At 41.6% G+C, this 22,104-nt stretch overlaps 1 protein-coding gene across 1 annotated transcript; it reads right to left on the reverse strand.

Annotated features, from left to right (window-relative positions):
- Positions 1-8,788: 8,788 nt before the first annotated feature.
- LOC131727786 (receptor-type tyrosine-protein phosphatase eta-like) lies at positions 8,789-19,840 on the reverse strand. The gene is made up of 4 exons (XM_059019050.1): positions 19,574-19,840; positions 15,826-16,098; positions 13,013-13,104; positions 8,789-9,561 (listed from the first exon to the last, which is right to left on the reverse strand). Exons 1-4 carry the CDS (start codon positions 19,764-19,766, stop codon positions 9,457-9,459), a joined length of 663 nt encoding a protein of 220 aa, XP_058875033.1. The 5' UTR covers positions 19,767-19,840; the 3' UTR covers positions 8,789-9,456.
- Between the last annotated feature and the right edge of the window lie 2,264 nt (positions 19,841-22,104).

Genomic DNA, 22,104 nt, shown 5'->3' on the forward strand with positions numbered 1-22,104 from the left:
GACCCTCGGCCATCTAAAAAGAAGCAGAAGACGTGTAATTTCCGTTCAGAATGTGAAAGTAAATTTTTGTTTACAACAGTGAAAGACAAGTGTGTGTCTCATGCGTCCATGCAAGTATATCAACGAGTAAAAAGTGAAATTTGGAACGACATCACACAGCAATGCACAATCAATTTAAGGATAGTTTTCCTTTTAATAGCGCTCTTCGAACAAAGAAAGCTGGCGAACTGAAATCGTTTACAGACGGTGAGGTAGTAAAAGAGGCAATGACTGTGGCAGCTGAATCTTTATTCAAAGATTCAAAGTGTACCCCTGTGCGCTAATACCGTGGCAAGACGAGTGGAATCTTTGTCAGGAGATGTGTTTCAGCAACTGCAACAGGATCCCTGCAGTTTGACGAATCATTCGATTGTTTTCATTAGGATGGTATTTAACAACGCGACTAAAAAAGAAGACGTTCTAACAGTTTTGCAAGTAAAATGAAAAAACAAGAGGAGAAGACATATACAACGAGTTTAAAAGGTACGCGCTGCAGAAAAAAATCCCAATCATGAAACTTCAGATGGTGCAACTCCATGATTGGAAGTTTAGGCTTTGTTGCTTTCTGTAGAAACGATCCCGACTTTCCCTTTTCTGAATCACCATTGCATTGTCCACCAGCCGGCGCTGGTTAGTAAAGTTATTAACTTCACACATGTAATGAAAGTCGTTGTAAAAATTGTTAACTCAATTTGTGCGAGAGCCCTTCAGCACCGCTTGTTTAAATCGTTGCTTAATGAACTTAATGCTGCTTATGGTGAACTGCTCCTCCACGCTGATGTGAGGTGGTTAAACAGAGGAAGAGACTTGCAAAGATTTTTGGATCTCATGCCTGAAATAGTACCCTTTTTGGAATCGAGGAACGAGACATGAAATGAGCTGTCAGATAATGAGTGGTTGCTTGACTTCGGGTTCCTAACTGACATTATGGCCAAATTGAACACAATGAACTGCGAGGAAAAAGACATATCACACTAAGTGCTGTGAATGTATTCAAATTAAAGCTGGGTTTGTGGACTTCCCAAATGAATAATAAAGTGTTGCAGCACTTCCCAAATCTGGCAAAAATGTTGGCAAGAATTGAAGACAAAGCAAAATTATTTCACACAAAAATGTTCTGTGCACATCTAACTAAATTGGCAGAATTCAACAGGCGAAGAGTTAGTGTTGATGGAGCAAATTGTGATGTTTGTTGCAAATCCGTTTCTGCAAGTGGACATTGGTGGGTTGGCAGAAAATGTGCAGTCAGAAGTGTCACACTGAAACTTGGTAAGTAGAGAAAAATATATATATTTTATATAGAAATATGCAATTTGGTTTAGCTTCATAATAGAAACATAAATATAAACCATTACTTTTGGAGTGCAGATCTTTGCTCTTACTGAAGTACAAAAGGTGATCTTGCTCTTTAAAAGTTTGGAGACCACTGGGTTAGGGATAGGGTTAGGGTTAGGGGGTTAGAGATAGGGTTAGGGGGTTAAAATATCGATCAGCTCAGACTGAATAATTTTACATTTATGTTAATCGAGTGTGATGGTAGTACAACTGTAAAGGGAAGCAAATGAATATGCAAGGTTTAGGGTTAGGGTTAGGGGGTTAGGGATAGGTTTAGAATTAGGGTTAGGGGTAGCGGTAGTGGGTAGAGGTATCCTGCTCAAAGATTTACACATTATGTACATTGTAACTATGCATAATAACATTGTAATTATGTGTAAGTGCACATGTATTTACTAAGTAATTAGAGACACTTAATGTAAAGTGTTACCCTATTATTGTTATGTCATGTCTTTTAAATAGAAGTGACATATTGTTGATTGTATGCTTTTGTGATGTATTGCCAAACAAAATCACCATCACAGTCAATACTACTACTACTAATACTACTACTACTACGACTACTACTACTACTACTACTACTACTACTACTAATAATAATAATAATAATAATAATAATAATAATTACAGTGAAAGCCACTTAATGTCAGTCCTGTTGTTGTCCCCGCTCTGCATATTATCACCATGTTAAAATGTCCCAGACAGAATATAATGGGAGTCCATGGAAGCAAGCTCTTGATAATATTACTTTGGTTATTATCACGCTCTGCTTCATATCAATCACATTGTCAGCCATGCAACTGATTTTCACCCCACTTGATATCATTTTAAACTGCCCGTATGTATTTTGTATACCATGCGCAACATGATCACCTTTCTTGACATGCAAGTGCTGGCTGTGCAGCATCTGTGCTAACTGTGGTGTTTAGTTTCGTAAGCATTCAAATTCAAATGGGAGAAGTCTCAGAAACAAAAAAATTTAGAAACACATTTTCTTCACTTTGGGAAATGACCGAAGACTAAAGGCCATACAGTGCATGTAAATAAGGTGCTGTTAAGGATTTTTGAACATTCCTTTTTAGTAACATTTTTACTTTACAAAAAGTGTCTCTAATTCACTTTTCGGGAAAAGAAACATGAAGTTTTGACAGTATATGTATTTTGTTGTTTTATTTTTGATAAAGTGATTGTTCACTTTGGAACAAAAGCAGATGTGAAGATTTCTGTTGTCCTGGGATATAAATGCCATTTTTAAAAGCATTTATGTGCTACTGTTACATCGAGTTGTACAGTACTAAATATTTATTGGCACTGGGCTTTTTTAAAAAAAAATTAATTTTTTTTATTAATCGTAGCTAAAGATGCAGTTTATTAGTGAACTCCTGACAATGTCAACTTCTCTTATTGTCACCATTTCTGCCCAATCCTTTTGAAGCCATATTAAGTGGATTTTTCTGTAATACTACTACTACTACTACTACTACTACTAATAATAATAATAATAATAATAATAATAATAATAATAATAATAATAATAATAATAATAATCTATTTAGTAACATGTACTCATCTCCAACATCATGCATGGGTGCTCTTAGGTAAAATCATTGATGACTGTAGCCCAGAGACTTTCCTAATCAGCTCCCTATCAGTCAGAGTAAAGCACAGATTTCTACAATCTCTACTAGTGTTTACTGGATCTACTCCTGTCAAACCCCTGTTCTGTTCTTAGCCTCTTCCCCATCAGCCTTCACCCAAAGCCACTTCAGATGTTATGTACATATTGAAGTCATCACAACAGAAAGAATCAGCTTGACATCTTGGGAGAAATTCACAAATCCATTTACACAGCACCATTCAAAAAGAGAGTTGCTCTTATCTGGACTTTCTCCAGGGCCGCATGTTCTTTTAGTAATATGGTGACTAGAATTGAACGCAGTATTCTAAGTGTGGTCTCACCAATCTATTGTACAAACTCATTATAATATAAAAAACAGAGCCCAGCTGGTCTTTCTGCTGAGATGGAATGTCTCCTTACTTTAGACTTACCCAGGTTAGTGAGGTGTCACAGCAATAACAGCTAATTCTTAACAAAGTCTCCCACGCAAATGTATGGCCCTTAGGGAGGTTGTAAGAGTGGATCCAGTAAATATAATCAAAAAAGTTACATTGAATATATTTAAAACCGTAAAATGTGAACTGTGGATGGGTGTATAGGTCTTGTTAATTTATCTGAAGTTGGATTTCATTACCAAGACTAGATGGTCTCATTATTTTGCATGATATAACTCTGATCCCTACCTTAACCCTAATCCTAAATCTAAACCTAGCTGTAAACCTAACCCTAACCCCCTAACTCTAAAGATTTTCTGATACAATTGTGTACTTATATATCATGCAAAAATATTAACATGTTAAGTACACTGTATCAATGCATAATAACATTATAATTGTGTGTAAGTACACATGTATTTACTATGTAACTACTATGTAAATACACAGTAATTAGAAACACTTAACGAGTAAGTTGTGAGGTTCTGAAAAAGTATAACATTATACATCCCCACATGTTGCTACAACTGTTTAAATAAGATACCTGTAATGTATATTTTCATTGTTAACATCCTGACAATCTTTGTACACTTATACTTTAAACTCTGTTTCAAAGCAGTTTTCAAAATGGCCGCTCTATTGCACGAGGATTTGAGATCTGTCCTCTAAATCACTGCAGGAAGAGCGAAGGCGTTAGCTCCAGAATGTGTTAGCTGTCTAGTGTAACAAACAAACAAACAAATAGACAGAACAAGACAAACACTCACAATTTTCACCAAAACACAGGTCCTTCCAATTCACTTCTTAATAACCAAAAACGAAGGAACTGATTACGAGTGTCCGTCCCCTTTTTATGCTGTCACGCATGACCCCTTGGTAAACGAATGCAGCTGCCTTTACATTGTTTACCTTCCGGGTCAATACGTTCTGCAATGGAGTCTCGCCTTCTTCCAGACTGGCTGACTTCCCGACCCGGGAAAGAACTGTCAGTCCAGCACGTCAAAAGAACTCTGTCCTCGCTGCTTAGCGCCCTCACAGGTCTGGAGGGAGATTTACCACCAAGATTCATTATATTTCTGTCACAAGATGATATAGACGTCACAATAAGAGTCTGTTCCCTAATATATTTCCATGTTGACAAAACAAGTTAGCTGTCATTAAAACTTAGAAGTCCTGGGCTTCTGAGTGGCGCATCTAGTAAAGGCGCTCTGCATAGAGTGAAGGATGCGCCCTATAGTCTGAACGTTGTAAGTTAGAGGCCAGGATATTCCTTTGCCGACCGAGGATGGGAGCTCCCAGGGGGCGGGGAGGGAGTGAGGGCTAGGTCAGCCAGGGTGTCCTCAGCTCACCGTGCACCAGAGACCCCTATGGTCTGGCCGGACGCCTATGGGCTTGCCTGTAAGCTGCCCAGAGCTGCACTGTCCTTCGACGCTGTAGCTCTGGGTGGCTGGATTGTGAGTCTGCAGTGTGAAAAAAAGCTTCCGGCTGACAGCACAGGCTTCGTAGGGCAGCGTGTGTTCGTCTTCGCCCCTCCCGAGTCAGCGCAAGGGTGGTAGCAGTGGGCTGAGCCTAAAATAATTGGACATTACTAAATTGGGGAGAAAACAATAAAATTAATTGGTGACCACTAAATTAAAATAAATAAATAAATAAATAAATAAATAAACTCAGATGTCCTGTAATATACATATGCGTGGATAAAACTCGCAGGGGTCTTCAAAAAAATGTTTTTTGCGTGCCACTAGTCCCTTTTTAAATATCAATAAATTGTTTAATATAAATGATACACACGTCAAAATAAATGCATTACCTAGTATATTTCCCTGTTGACAAAACAAGATAATTGTCATTAAACTCAGATGTCCTGTAATATACATATGCATGGATAAAAGTGCCTGTAGTCTGCAAAATAATCTGCTAAAAAACGTTGGGAGAAAAAGAAGGAAAAGTTCATTTTTACTTTACTTTGGCTACTTATTTCTCTTACTGTATGACAGTGTGGCAATGCGCCCCGCCCCTGTGTGCATTTGTGTGTTTTGTGTGTATGTTGCGTGTGTAAATGTTGGTGTATAGTCATTGGTACACGGGATATAAACGGGTCTGTGTTTCACGTGTATTTAAATAGTGTATATTTGTATTTAGGCACGGGATTGCACATCACGCACGTGCATTTAAAATATAATATGTGAACACGGGGTTTCACGTAATGAATTCACGTGCTGGGATTCAAGTGAGTAATTAATTAGTAATTGAATCCCAGCACAACAGTATATATAGATGCACATTTTCACTCAGTGGTTGTTGGGTGTTCGGAAGAGGAGAACGGGTGAGAGAGAGAGGAGAGTTAAAAGAAGTAAAGATCATAAATATAAGTGTTTGTTCTCACCGTGTTTGTTTGTCTGTCTGTCCGTGCACCGTTTGTTTAGTGTTAGTCCGTTTTGTATGTCTGTTATTTTGGCGTCAAGTGCCGTGTCCTGTTTTGTATTCCATTGTTTAAACCTTTTATTTGTTAATAAACGCTGAGTGCAGCCATTGCACTCAGCTCATCACAACCACTGTCTTTGTTTGAATTCCTGTCTGGTCTGACGCCACCCACTCTGGCCGTCTTTGTGACACGTGGTGTCATCGTGGGATAGCCGCGCCTCCAAGCGTCAGACCAGGAGGGGTCTGGATTTAAAAAAAAAAAAAAAAAGAAAAAAAGAAAAGAGGATTACAAATATTGTTTGATGGCAGAAGACGCCATCAAACTGCGGGGCTGGTTCCTGGAGAATGCTGGGCTGGAGGCCCAGTCTCTGCCCATGGTCGTCCGGGCTCTGTGGATGATGGACTGTGAGAGATGGGAGGCATATCAGGAGGAACACACCCCAAACACCTTGGAGGAAGGTGTGGAGTTTGTCCTCAGCTACCTGGAGGCAACCATAAATGGAACAGCAGCCCAGGTAGCAGGACCACCAGCAGAGGAGTACCTGCTGTCCCCATCTCCACCAGCAGAGGGTGAGTACCTGCTGTCCCCATCTCCACCAGCAGAGGGTGAATGCCTGCTGGTTTTGCCTCCACAGCCCGAGCGGGAGGAGCCTGAGCGTCCACAGCCCGAGCGGGAGGAGCCTGAGCGTCCACAGCCCAAATGGGAGGAGCCTGAGCGTCCACAGCCCAAATGGGAGGAGCCTGAGCGTCCACAGCCCAAACGGGAGGAGCCTGAGCGTCCACAGCCCAAGCGGAAGGAGCCTGAACGTCCTACGCCTGAGTGGGAGGAGCCCGAACGTCCTACGCCTGAGTGGGAGGAGCCCGAACGTCCTACGCCTGAGTGGGAGGAGCCCGAACGTCCTACGCCTGAGTGGGAGGAGCCCGAACGTCCTACGCCTGAGTGGGGGGAGCCCGAACGTCCACAGCCCAAGAGGGGGGAGTCGGTGCGTCCACAGCCCAAAAGGGAGGAGTCGGTGCGTCCACAGCCCAAAAGGGAGGAGTCGGTGCGTCCACAGCCCAAAAGGGAGGAGTCGGTGCGTCCACAGCCCAAAGGGAGGCAAGTCGGGGCTTCCACAGCTCTGGGACCCAAGCCACCAGCAGAGGGGAAATGCCTGCTGGTTCAGCCCCAAGAGCCGGAAGGGGAGGGGTTACAGGCTCAACCCCCTGAAAATTTTTGGGGGGGAGAAGGGCAGGATGCTGGTGTCCCCCAGCAGCCTCTCGCTATGCTGCTGAAGGCAGCACGGCGCGCACATGCCCAGCCGCCACAGCAGAGGGAGCCAGCACCGCCAGGAGCAGAGGAGCTGGAGCTGCCTCTGCCTCCACCACCGCCAGGAGCAGAGGAGCTGGAGCTGCCTCTGCCTCCACCACCGCCAGGAGCAGAGGAGCTGGAGCTGCCTCTGCCTCCACCACCACCACCGCAAGGAGCAGAGGAGCAGGAGCTGCCTCTGCCTCCACCACCTCCAGGAGCAGAGGAGCAGGAGCTGCCTCTGCCTCCGCCACCACCACCGCAAGGAGCAGAGGAGCAGGAGCTGCCTCTGCCTCCGCCACCACCACCGCAAGGAGCAGAGGAGCTGGAGCTGCCTCTGCCTCCACCACCGCCAGGAGCAGAGGAGCTGGAGCTGTCTCTGCCTCCACCACCGCCCGGAGCAGAGGAGCAGGAGCTGCCTCTGCTGCCCGTACCTCCGCAGGGAGTACGGTGGCCGGAGCCCCAGAAAGGGGAGCTGCCGGCCACGAAGAAGGGGGAGGAGGTCTGGAGACCACTTTCCCCAGCAGCAGTTTCGCTGCAGGAGTTCTTGTGGCCGGAGCCCCACAGGAGGGAGCTGCCGGCTACGAAGAAGGGGGAGGTCGGGGGACCACCTGCCCCCGCAGCTTTTTCGCTGCAGGACGGGACCAACAGGCTGTCAGCCGTGCCACTACCGGCAGGGGTGCTGACAGCATGGCCAGCCATGGGCCCGCTGAAGCCTCCCTTCCCAGCCCGAGACTTTGTCCTGGACTGCTGGGTTTTTAAGGGGGGAGGTGGCCGTTGAGGCCATGTGTGCTGCGCACAAGGGGGGGTATATGTGGCAATGCGCCCCGCCCCTGTGTGCATTTGTGTGTTTTGTGTGTATGTTGCGTGTGTAAATGTTGGTGTATAGTCATTGGTACACGGGATATAAACGGGTCTGTGTTTCACGTGTATTTAAATAGTGTATATTTGTATTTAGGCACGGGATTGCACATCACGCACGTGCATTTAAAATATAATATGTGAACACGGGGTTTCACGTAATGAATTCACGTGCTGGGATTCAAGTGAGTAATTAATTAGTAATTGAATCCCAGCACAACAGTATATATAGATGCACATTTTCACTCAGTGGTTGTTGGGTGTTCGGAAGAGGAGAACGGGTGAGAGAGAGAGGAGAGTTAAAAGAAGTAAAGATCATAAATATAAGTGTTTGTTCTCACCGTGTTTGTTTGTCTGTCTGTCCGTGCACCGTTTGTTTAGTGTTAGTCCGTTTTGTATGTCTGTTATTTTGGCGTCAAGTGCCGTGTCCTGTTTTGTATTCCATTGTTTAAACCTTTTATTTGTTAATAAACGCTGAGTGCAGCCATTGCACTCAGCTCATCACAACCACTGTCTTTGTTTGAATTCCTGTCTGGTCTGACGCCACCCACTCTGGCCGTCTTTGTGACAGACAGGTATTGACTTTTTTCTACATTTAACCTAAGAGTGTTGTGAACAACAAATTAAAAGTGAAATGGTGCTTTTGGCTGATTTACTTTTGCTGCGCCAATACCCTGAAAACACATAAACTATCCTTGCTGTATAAAGAGTCTGGCAGTTCTCGTTTGGCATGAAGAACTACCGTTCCTCTCAATAAATAAATAAAAAAAACAATACAATATATTGGTTTAATTTTTTAATGCAGCTATTCAAATATGATCACATTATAATGATAACAATGAGAAGAAACAATCTTACAATCATCCTGCACTCTTGAGTTCATTCGTTTAAGAGTAGAGCCTCCAGCCTTTCCTTATCAGCTCCAAATCAACTAGAGAAAAACGATCAGCTTAAGCATGAATGTCCAACACTGTGGTCATTACCTGCTAGATCACTGACTGTGGCATCAGGTGGGTATCCCAAGCAGAAGGCTCTTAGCTCAAAGGAACTTACAAAAGAAAAGGACAATTGTCTACAGATAGCAAGCATTGCAAAGGATATAAATGTATATTATTAATAATAGCAATATATTTAGTATCATGTACTCACCTCCAGCATCATGCCTGGGTGCTCTTAGGTAAAATCATTGATGACTGTAGCCCAGAGACTTTCCTAATCAGCTCCCTATCAGTCAGAGTAAAGCACAGATTTCTACTATCTCTACTAGTGTTTACCAGATCACCTCTCATCAAAGCCTCCAGTCTGGTCTTATATCCATTCAATTTATAATCACAAAAAAACTAACATGGAACTAAGTTAAAGGAAACGTTTAAAATACTAAATACTCAAAAGCATCTAGGGTTCCACAGGCTCAAAATAATAATGGCAGTTATTAAAATGTAATATTGGAGTAACAGTATTTAAACGTCTTCCTCTGGTCCATCAATGCACTCTTTCACCTCCTTCTCTTTCCAGTTCAGTTTCCAGTACAATCCCTTCAGCTGCTTCGCCAGCCTGGCTTCAAACTGAAAAAAATAACAAAAAAACAGTCAATTGACCCCATTTATTAAATCAGGTTCCTCTAATATGTAGTTAAGGGTTTTATTATCCCTGCTTATCAAATTGTGATAAACTGATCACTGGAATACAGGGGAAGTAAAGAGGCGGCTGTCCGTATGTACATGTCTATTTTACATGGAACTTGACTGCAGAGAAATTTCCATGGGTGTCGCTGCTCTCTTTGTTACCAGTCTCCTTATTTACAGTTATTTACAGTGACATAAATAAGGTATACACCATGACGGGCCGTGTGGCTCCCATGATATATATCATGCCTGGGGTGGTTTAACCACCGCAGGCGTGGTATACATCATCAGAACAGCATGGCCCAAAGTGGTTATACCGCTTATAACATGGCTAACTGTCATTTGGAGGATAAAAAATAATTACAATCATTAAAATACATTTTAAATTAAGACAAAACCAGAAACTTGTATTGTGTATACATCTGCAGTGTAATATAGACCCACATTTAATTTAATTTAATTTATTGTTAGCTTATTAAATATAAATTGCCCATGTCCGTTTATTGTGAATTTCTGCATCGAAAGTGGCATCTCACTAGAAACTAGAGGACTGAGCAAAGCAGATGATGGGAGTTTCAAATGACACTGAGGAAGTAAGGGGAGCAGCTGCCATGGATGCTGAAGCTGTATGTTCAGGTGAGTTTGTGTCCTCGTTATATGCGAGGCACATATTCAAGTCCGTTTTCATCCTTTCGGATCTCAAAAGATGTTTTTGTTAGTTGTCGGGCACCCTCGCGTCCAAGTCGTGTCAGATTAAGTTGAAGATCAAGCCAGACTTTACGCACCAAGCCAACCGCGGTGTCAGGGGACAGTGCCTCAGTTTCCCACAGACGCTTCAAATCCAGGCAGGTAATTCAGGGGGTGGTGTCTGGCCTTGTCTTTACTTGCCTTTCTAAAAGTTTTCATGACTGACAGGAATATGTTCTTGTTGGGTTTATACTCGCTGTCAGCAGAGATGTTAAAACTTCTACTGTTAAAATATCCATTTAGTCCAGCTCAGTGTTATAAAACTGGAGACTGAATACCCAGTTTAACTTCTTGCACTGGCATAAAATTCCCTTTTTTTGACTTATGTTTTTAAGTACATTAACAATCCATGCTGTAGTTTTTTTGTAGTTTTTTTTTCAGTCTTTGTTTTCTTCTATTTCATTTAGCTGTTCATCATCTAGTGTTATGTGTGTCTACTGTTGACAGTTGCTGTTGCACTTGTGTATGTATTTTTATTTTTTCAGGTGGACTGCTGTCTTCACTCAGAAAGTTGGTGTTGTACCAGTTATCTGGAGTTTCATCCCCAAATACATTAAAGGAAATAGGTGGAATGTCACTCATTTTTGGCTGTGGTTTTGTAACAAATAACAAATAAAATATCAGTTTGTCATGGAATTTAGAATGTAGTGGTGCGTAGTGATTTATTCAGTGTTAAACGACTCATTAGTATGCAAGCCATGCTATACGCACGGTCATGTGATGCTGTTTAACCAATCAGAGGCTGTTATTTTTCCAAGCCGTGTTATAAGGACTAAAATGATTGGTTGTATGTGATCTAATAAACAGTATACTGACTCAACTATTCAGCACTAGTTCTTGACATTACCAGAATCACTGCTGTTGTGGATTCTGACCCCTGTTGATGAGATGACATGGGGTTACAAAGCCCTATAGCCACTGTGAGGATGTTTCCTTTTTAATTGCACACGCTCTGTATCACTGCCTGATGGTGGAGAGTAAACTGACAAGAATGATGTATGTGTGCAGACCTTAACTCATATAGCGACTCGAGAGATATAGTAACTGAAGGCTGATAACAAATTACTTGTATGCATTCAGGCAGCTAATTAATGGGAGCTCAACTTATGTATAACCTGTTGTCTAATATTGGGAAATGCAAACAAGTAAGCTTATTTCACTGTCTGTGTCTTCCTTGGCCTCAGACTGATCCTGAACCTAAGCCTCGTTGATGGACCCAGGCCATTGGAGGGTAACTGTCACACCGTGAATGCGAACAAGTCTGTCTCTTTTGTAAAGGTCAATGCTGGTGCACAAGCTCAGGTCAGGATTGCTATAAAGGTCAGTGCTGGTGCACAAGCTCAGGTCAGGATTGCTATAAGGTCAGTGCTGGTGCACAAGCTCAGGTCAGGATTGCTATAAGGTCAATGCTGGTGCACAAGCTCAGGTCAGGATTGCTATAAGGTCAGTGCTGGTGCACAAGCTCAGGTCAGCATTGCTACAAGGTCAATGCTGGTGCACAAGCTCATGATTGCTATAAGGTCAACGCTGGTGCATTTAGCTCAGCTGTTGCAAACTCAGAGCAGAAGCATGTGGCAAAATCCTGATACGTGGCAGGAAATGGAATATCAGGTGGTAAGAGAGTGATGAAAGTGATGTTCCGTGGAAACAACTATACTGAGAAAAGGGGCTTTAAGAAAAGGAACCAAGTTGCGGTTTGACATTTAAGGTGAATGGAGGTAGAATGTTGACATACGAGATCATTTTAGCACAGCACTGTGGCAAGTTTGTTTATCTGTCTATAATTTGGGGGTCACACAGGCACTCAGAGACATGGATCCAAGAGCTTCCATCATCCCTGAACATCGTGCTGAGGTGTGCCCAACGTGACATCCAATGGGAAGGTAAAATGGCCGACTACCTAACTATTGTTTAAATCTAGCGACCATTTTAACGTGTCTAATGTTAATCTCGTCTAATGCATGTGTGCATTGGGACGTGGAATCAATAAATGTAATATTGTTTGAGTTTAATCATGAGTCATTCTTGCCTTAATTACACTATGTTGATTATAAGTGATCTTGACAATAATAGAATCAATGTGTTAATTGTACAAAATATGTCCAGTGTCGCACTGATGAAACTCGCACTGAAGGACATTCATTAGAAAAAGGTATTGACAGTATCAGCATTTGGGCATATATGGTGGTACCTGTCCATAGATACATACCTGTGTCAAATGTATTAATCTATTTTGTCAATTTACACTTTATTTAGTGTGCCCAATTATTTTACCCCGATTTTTCTCCCCAATTTAGAATGCCCAATATTTTTTTTTTCCTCATCACAGCAGCAATTCCCCACACAGCCAATCAGGAACCCAGGAAAAGACATTTCTATGGCTGCGGCTGCTGTATTTCTATCCTTATGTTTTTAACAGTGACATGAAAACTAAAATGATTGGTTGTAGGTGAGCTGCCTAATCTATCTGGTCACCTGATGTTAGTAGTGTACACTGGAAAAACCCAGGAATATTACAAGAAAACATTAGGAAAGAATGTGCAAATGCGTGGAATCAAATACATTCAATTTACCAGGCCTGTGGGGTGTTGTTTATGTGGGATGCAATCTCAATACAGTGTATTACTAATAAGAGGTGGATTACCTCCTGTTGAACCTTCTGCTTCTCTTTTTCACATGCAGACGGTTCTGTAGAACTGCAGACAAATTTCAGGTAGAAGCGCTTCTCCTTGGGTTCTGTAAAATAGATAAAACAGCAAATGAGGCGGGGAGGATGCAGAATTCAGATTAATGTTTCAAAATAATAATTCTAAACCAATCAAGCACTCCTCATTGAAGATTCAATTTAAAGAAAGTAAGAATGCCATTTAAGACCCATCAGTTATTACCATCATGCAGAGACAAAAAAAAAAACATTTTGGTAAAAAAAAAAACAATATTACATTTTACTGTAAATTACAAAAATGTGTCCTGAAGCTTTAACTATGGTGGCTGAGAAGTGCAAAGAGATAGCAAATCTACAGAGACATAGCTGCAACCAGGAGACTGAAATGGGGTGCTGACATCACAGAAAGGGATGGTGACATCAGAGAAAGGGGTGGTGACATAAAAAAACAGCAGGCGCATCGTGAAAGAAGTTGCATTTTGAGCTGGAAATGCTTTTTTGGGGGGGGGTGGGGGGTGGAATATTGTGAGAGAGAGCTGTGTGGATGATGTCAGACCCGGAAGAAGTAGCACATACAGTGCTGGGGTAATGAAAGCGCTGCGGCACGGTTTAATTACAAAGAAACAAAATAAAAGGTTTCAACAAAACACAAACACTGCACAAAACAAAACGGCACGTTGGCCAAAACAAACAGACAAAACAAACACTGGAGAAATACTAAATAAAACAAGTATCGCGCAAACTTTCTTTCACATTCTCTCCTCTGAACACCCAATCTGTATGCATGAAAGACTGGATATTTTACACAGTTGTACCGAGACTCATTCCATTTGAATCTTGGCACAGCTGCACGTGAACTACTTTGTACACTCCCCGTGCTGACATACTGTTACACATTTTATCTGCACGTGAAGTGATTGTGCAATCCCTGTGTCTAAATACAAATATACACTTTAAGCCATCTGTGCTACATAGCCCACACTCTGTGCACCACTACATACATACAAATAACACAAAATAAGCACAGGGGAGGGGCACCCTGCCACAGGGATAAAGCAAGGTTCTGGTCAATGTCGCCACATTTGCAAGTCAGCGACACTTACAATATTATCAGGGCAGCAATATTTCTGTTTTATCTCAGTATTTACCTATTTATAGCTCCAAAATTGATTCTGTAACGAATATGGCCTCATTAGCAGATGCCTTTATCCAAGCCAACCTACAGAGACTAGGGTGTGTGAACTATGCATCAGCTGCAGAGGCACGTACAATTACGTCTCACCCGAAAGACAGAGCACAAGGAGGTTAAGTGACTTGCTCAGGGTCACACAATGAGTCAGTTGCTGAGGTGGGATTTGAACCGGAGACCTCTTGGTTACAAGTCCTTTTCTTTAACCACTGGACCACACAGCCTGCTTTTTCCGGAGAAAAAATGACTAGAGACCTGTTTTTTGTGTCTTTTTGATGATGTCGGACCAAAAAGGGAAAATTGCGATGTCGGACCAGGTCCGACATAGGACCGCAAAGGGTTAAGTCTCCAATTAATATCATGAGTCTTCTCTTTTCTCAAATGCACAAACCCGCTGCATTGAAAGAATCCATTCCCAACACAGGAGGCTTGTTGCTAGGGAGCTGACTGTTAAATAACCGCACCTGCACCTACAGCACACACTGTCCGGAGATGTGGCTGTATCTGTGTTGGGTTTCTGTGTTTGTGTATTATTATTTCAGGACTGCAAACCCTTGGTTTATATGCTGGCTATACCCACAGTTGGGTAGAGCCAGCATTATTATTTCAGCAGTCAAACTCACCAAGAAAGAAAAATAAAAAGAAGTGCTTGAACATTGAACTTTGTGTTTGTCGTTGTTTGGAGCACCTGCATCACCCCTACACCTACGCACTGCAACCCACACGTTCACATATGCATAGTTACAATTTAATTAATGTGCACATCTTTTTGCATGATATATATGTAAGTACACAATTAGCTTAGGTTTAGAGTTAGGGTTAGGGTTTGGGTTAGGATTAGGATTACATCATGCAAAAAATAGACATGGGCAACTGTGGAGTAGTGGTTAGGGCTCTGGACTCTTGACCGGAGGGTCGTGGATTCAATCCCTGGTTGGGGACACTGCTGCTGTACCCTTGAGCAAGGTACTTTACCTAGATTGCTCCAGTAAAAACCCAACTGTATAAATGATTTATTGTATGTAAAAAATAATGTGATTTCTTGTAACAATTGTAAGTCGCCCTGGATAAGGGTGTCTGCTAAGAAATAAATAATAATAATGAAGATCATTGTATCAATGCATACTAACATTGTAATTATTTGTAAGTACATAATTTTTTGACCTAAAAAAAGAAACAAGGACCAGGGGTCACAAATGAAGATCAGATAAAGGGGCATTCAGAACAGAAAATAGGAGGCACTTTTTTACAGAATTGTGAGGGTCTGGAACCAACTCCCCTGTAATGTTGTTGAAGCTGACACCCTGGGATCCTTCAAGAAGCTGCTTGATGAGATTCTGGGATCAACAAGCTACCAACAACCAAACGAGCAAGATGGGCTGAATGGCCTCCTCTCGTTTGTAAACTTTCTTATGTTCTTATGTTCTTCTTATTTACTAAGTAACTACTATGTAACTACACAGTAATTAGAGAGCCTTAATGTGTTATCTATTACTTATAAAAATATATCTTCAAACACATTTTGCAAATGAGGGACTTTTTTTTTATTTAACACCAAACATGGGTTATTATATGTTTATTTGTTTAGATACACAATCCTTACTGGTGTAGAGAGATATCGAAGCAGGTGTGCTCTGGCTCCCTGTGTCCTGTACAGTAGTGATATTGAAGACATACTCGCTTCCAGATCTCAGGTTAGAGAAGACAATGGAGTTGGAGGGTGCGATGGTGGAACCGTTGTGACCCCAGAAGGAGCAGGAGTAGGTGATGTTGAAGCTGTACTGGACCCCATCCATACTAACAGGACTGCCCCAGCTCAGAGAAACAGAGTCATCTCCCACAAAGTCTACACTGATCTCTCCAGGTTGGGATGGTTCTGCAAGAGAAATGAGAAGACATTATTTTAGTGCAGTATTTCATAGTTTGTCTTTTTTAAATCAGTATGACGGAGGTTGGCAAGTTATAACATTTTGTAAATCGTTAAACCAAATGCAGTAAACCAACAGTATTTAATAATGGGGTGAGGCCATCTCTAAACCACCAGATTTTAAAACGTGTCTAAACCAGTACAAATCTCTCACTTAAGAAGTGCTAAATATTCGAAAATTAGGCAATAATTTTCGATAAATCATCTCTTGATCACTCGTTTTATCACCAAACTCCTCAATAATGCGACCCAAGTCGTTATTTTATTATTATAACATCTCAAAAATGCTCTGCAAATGTCTCTTTTTCTTTGAGCGCTGGATGCAGAAGCAGCTATCTTGTTTGTTTATGTCCGTGTTATCTATTTGGTGTCGGGTCTATCAGTATTCATGAGATATGCCCTTTTTTTCCGGCTTCTCTCGGCTCCTATCGGTCTCACTCGGCCATTGAATGGTTTTCTCTGCTTTTTCCGGAAAAAAAAGACTAGAGACCTGTTTTTTGCATCTTTTTGATGATGTCGGACCGGAAAGGGAAAATTGCGATGTCGGACCAGGTCCGACATAGGACCGCAAAACGTTAAGTCTCCAATTAAATTCATGAGTCTTCTCTTTTCTCAAATGCACAAACCCGCTGCATTGAAAGAATCCATTCCCAACACAGGAGGCTTGTTGCTAGGGAGCTGACTGTTAAATAACCGCACCTGCACCAACAGCACACACTGTCCGGAGATGTGGCTGTATCTGTGTTGGGTTTCTGTGTTTGTGTATTATTATTTCGGGACTGCAAGCCTTTGGTTTATACGCTGGCTATACCCACAGTTGGGTAGAGCCAGCATTATTATTTCAGCAGTCAAACTCACCAAGAAAGAAAAATAAAAAGAAGTGCTTGAACATTGAACTTTGTGTTTGTCGTTGTTTGGAGCACCTGCATCACCCCTACACCTACGCACTGCAACCCACACGTTCACATATGCATAGTTACAATTTAATTCATGTGCACATCTTTTTGCACGATATTTACAGTACTGTGTAAAAGTTTTAGGCAGGTGTGAAAAAATGCTGTAAAGTAAGAATGCTTTCAAAAATAGACATGTTAATACTTTATATGTATCAATTAACAAAATGCAAAGTGGGTGAACAGAAGACAAATCTACATCAAATCAATATTTGGTGTGACCACCCTTTGCCTTCAAAACAGCATCAATTCTTCTAGGTACACTTGCACACAGTTTTTGAAGGAACTCGGCAGGTAGGTTGGCCCAAACATCTTGGAGAACTAACCACAGTTCTTCTGTGGATTTAGGCAGCCTCAGTTGCTTCTCTCTCTTCATGTAATCCCAGACAGACTCGATGATGTTGAGATCAGGGCTCTGTGGGGGCCATACCATCACTTCCAGGACTCCTTGTTCTTTACGCTGAAGATAGTTCTTAATGACTTTCGCTGTATGTTTGGGGTCATTGTCATGCTGCAGAATAAATTTGGGGCCAATCAGATGCCTCCCTGATGGTATTGCATGATGGATAAGTATCTGCCTGTACTTCTCAGCATTGAGGAGACCATTAATTCTGACCAAATCCCCAACTCCATTTGCAGAAATGCAGCCCCAAACTTGCAAGGAACCTCCACCATGCTTCACTGTTGCCTGCAGACACTCATTCGTGTACCGCTCTCCAGCCCTTCGGCGAACAAACTGCCTTCTGCTACAGCCAAATATTTCAAATTTTGACTCATCAGTCCAGAGCACCTGCTGCCATTTTTCTGCACCCCAGTTCCTGTGTTTTCGTGCATAGTTGAGTCGCTTGGCCTTGTTTCCACGTCGGAGGTATGGCTTTTAGGCCGCAAGTCTTCCATGAAGGCCACTTCTGACAAGACTTCTCCGGACAGTAGATGGGTGTACCAGGGTCCCACTGTTTTCTGCCAATTCTGAGCTGATGGCACTGCTGGACATCTTCCGATTGCGAAGGGAAGTAAGCATGATGTGTCTTTCATCTGCTGCAGTAAGTTTCCTTGGCCGACCACTGCGTCTACGGTCCTCAACGTTGCCCGTTTCTTTGTGCTTCTTCAAAAGAGCTTGGACAGCACATCTGGAAACCCCTGTCTGCCTTGTAATTTCTGCCTGGGAGAGACCTTGCTGATGCAGTATAACTACCTTGTGTTTTGTTGCTGTGCTCAGTCTTGCCATGGTGTATGACTTTTGACAGTAAACTGTCTTCAGCAACCTCACCTTGTTAGCTGAGTTTGGCTGTTCCTCACCCAGTTTTATTCCTCCTACACAGCTGTTTCTGTTTCAGTTAATGATTGTGTTTCAACCTACATATTGAATTGATGATCATTAGCACCTGTTTGGTATAATTGTTTAATCATACACCTGACTATATGCCTACAAAATCCCTGACTTTGTGCAAGTGTACCTAGAAGAATTGATGCTGTTTTGAAGGCAAAGGGTGGTCACACCAAATATGGATTTGATTTAGATTTTTCTTCTGTTCACTCACTTTGCATTTAGTTAATTGATAAATATAATCTATTAACATGTCTATTTTTGAAAGCATTCTTACTTTACAGCATTTTTTCACACCTGCCTAAAACTTTTGCAAAGTACTGTATATATAAGTTCACAATTATCTTAGGTTTAGAGTTAGGGTTAGGGTTTGGGTTAGGATTAGGATTACATCATGCAAAAAATAGACATGGGCAACAGTGTGGAGTAGTGGTTACTCTTGACCGGAGGGTCGTGGATTCAATCCCTGGTAGGTGACACTGCTGCTGTACCCTTGAGCAAGGTACTTTACCTAGATTGCTCCAATAAAAACCCAACTGTATAAATGGGTATTTGTATGTAAAAAATAATGTGATCTCTTGTAACAATTGTAAGTCGCCCTGGATAAGGGTGTCTGCTAAGAAATAAATAATAATAATGAAGAACATTGTATCAATGCATACTAACATTTTAATTATTTGTAAGTACATAATTTTTGACCTGAAAAAAGATACAAGGACCAGGGGTCACAAATGAAGATTAGATAAAGGGGTATTCAGAACAGAAAATAGGAGGCACTTTTTTACACAGAGAATTGTGAGGGTCTGGAACCAACTCCCCAGTAATGTTGTTGAAGCTGACACCCTGGGATCCTTCAAGAAGCTGCTTGATGAGATTCTGGGATCAATAAGCTACTAACAACCAAACGAGCAAGATGGGCTGAATGGCCTCCTCTCGTTTGTAAACTTTCTTATGTTCTTATGTTCTTCTTATTTACTAAGTAACTACTATGTAACTACACAGTAATTAGAGAGCCTTAATGTGTTATCTATTACTTATAAAAATATATCTTCAAACACATTTTGCAAATGCGGGACTTTTTTTTTTTATTTGACACCAAACATGGGTTATTATATGTTTATTGCTTTAGATACACAATCCTTACTGGTGTAGAGAGATATCGAAGCAGGTGTGCTCTGGCTCCCTGTGTCCTGTACAGTAGTGATATTGAAGACATACTCGCTTCCAGATCTCAGGTTAGAGATGACAATGGAGTTGGAGGGTGCGATGGTGGAACCGTTGTGACCCCAGAAGGAGCAGGAGTAGGTGATGTTGAAGCTGTACTGGACCCCATCCATACCGGCAGGACGGCCCCAGCTCAGAGAAACAGAGTCATCTCCCACAAAGTCTACACTGATCTCTCCAGGTTGGGATGGTTCTGCAAGAGAAATGAGAAGACATTATTTTAGTGCAGTATTTTGTAGTTTATCTTTTTTAAATCAGTATGACGGAGGTTGGCAAGTTATAACATTTTGCAAATTGTTAAACCAAATGCAGTAAACCAACAGTATTTAATAAGGGGGTGAGGCCATCTCTAAACCACCAGATTTTAAAACGTGTCTAAACCAGTACAAATCTGTCACTTAAGAAGTGCTAAATATTCGAAAATTAAGCAAAATCCCAAATATTTTCCTTTATTACATATTTAAAAATAGAAAAAAAAACTGTACATATATTTCTGAAAAAAGCACACCATGACATGAGGCTGTGCAGTGCACCCAAATACTTTAAAAAAAGAAAAAGAAAAAATGAACCAGAAAGTGTTTAATACGATATACTGTAGATAAAGTATCCAGGGCAACTGTTTCTTATGGACACTCGTGTCTTATCATACATTTCTATTCCTCATGGAATTTAGAATGTAGTGGTGCGTAGTGATTTATTCAGTGTTAAACGACTCATTAGTATGCAAACCATGCTATACGCACGGTCATGTGATGCTGTTTAACCAATCAGAGGCTGTTATTTTTCCCATTCTCTCCACACTGAACACCCAACTCTGTATGCGTGAAAGACTGGATAGTTGTACCGAGACTCATTCCATTTGAATCTTGGCACAGCTGCACGTGAACTACTTTGTACACTCCCCGTGCTGACATACTGTTACACATTTTATCTGCAGGTGAAGTGATTGTGCAATCCCTGTGTCTAAATACAAATATACACTTTAAGCCATCTGTGCTACATAGCCCACACTCTGTGCACCACTACATACATACAAATAACACAAAATAAGCACAGGGGAGGGGCACCCTGCCACAGGGATAAAGCAAGGTTCTGGTCAATGTCGCCACATTTGCAAGTCAGCGACACTTACAATATTATCAGGGCAGCAATATTTCTGTTTTATCTCAGTATTTACCTATTTATAGCTCCAAAATTGATTCTGTAATGAATGAAGTAATAAAGAAGTTTGAATAACACTGCAGTATAAAACAAAAACAAATGCCTTTCTGTCTAGTTTGTCACATGATATTTTTATCCAATTCCATGCCGCGCAAACATCCCTTATATCTGAGAGTGCACTGAGAAGAAGGGGAGATACAGCAGCAAACCCCCGGCAATCTGAATTTGTATATACACTAAACCCACAGTCGTTATTTCACCCCTTCGCTATACCGCGGATTCAGATACATCGCTGTCCTGGAGTTGACTCCCCATTTTTACAGTCTAACTGCATATGCCTAAGCTGCAATATACATAGGCAATTTCACTTAGAATTACACCACCCACTCGATACATCGCGAGTGTCAGTGTCTAATATAAATCCGCTATATATCGAGGGCCGCGATATAGCGAGAGACCCATAGAAAAACAAATAGGCTAACAAATACTGTTTTATCGGGAGTGTCAGGGTTCAGTATAAATCCTCTACGCAACCCGCTTTTTCTCATTTTTCGTATAAAAAGCAGCACACCATTTTAATTCGTACTGCAGAGGGTAATTGCTTCTCATAAACTAAACCCTTTGCGGTCCATTTATTCAGCGTGTCAGGCGTGTCAGGTCCAATTTATTTTCACACGCGCAGTTTGTTTTAGATGTGCTGTTTAAAGGTATTTTTCGCAGTAAAACAGGTTTAAAAGGCACTGCATATCAACAGGACACTCAGTACTGCATCTCCAGCACCGCCCAACCGCTCGTTCACTATATTTTTCAAATAACTCTTAATAATAGTACATACTGATAAATCATCTCTTGATCACTCGTTTTATCACCAAACTCCCCAATAATGCGATCCAAGTCGTTATTTTATTATTATAACATTTAAAAAAAGCTCTGCAAATGTCTGATATTCTTTGAGCGCTGGATGCAGAAGCAGCTATCTTGTTTGTTTATGTCCGTGTTATCTATGTGGTGTCGGGTCAGTATTCATGAGATATGCCCTTTTTTTCTGGCTTCTATCGGTCTCACTCGGCATTGAATGGTTTTCTCAACTTTTTTATTATTATTATTATTTTTTTATTTAGCAGATGCCTTTATCCAAGGCGACTTACAGAGACTAGGGTGTGTGAACTATGCATCAGCTGCAGAGTCACATACAATTACGTCTCACCCGAAAGACGGAGCACAAGGAGGTTAAGTGACTTGCTCAGGGTCACACAATGAGTCAGTTGCTGAGGTGGGATTTGAACCGGA

Source organism: Acipenser ruthenus, unplaced genomic scaffold (genome assembly GCF_902713425.1).
Source record: "Acipenser ruthenus unplaced genomic scaffold, fAciRut3.2 maternal haplotype, whole genome shotgun sequence".
NCBI classification, from domain to species: domain Eukaryota; kingdom Metazoa; phylum Chordata; class Actinopteri; order Acipenseriformes; family Acipenseridae; genus Acipenser; species Acipenser ruthenus.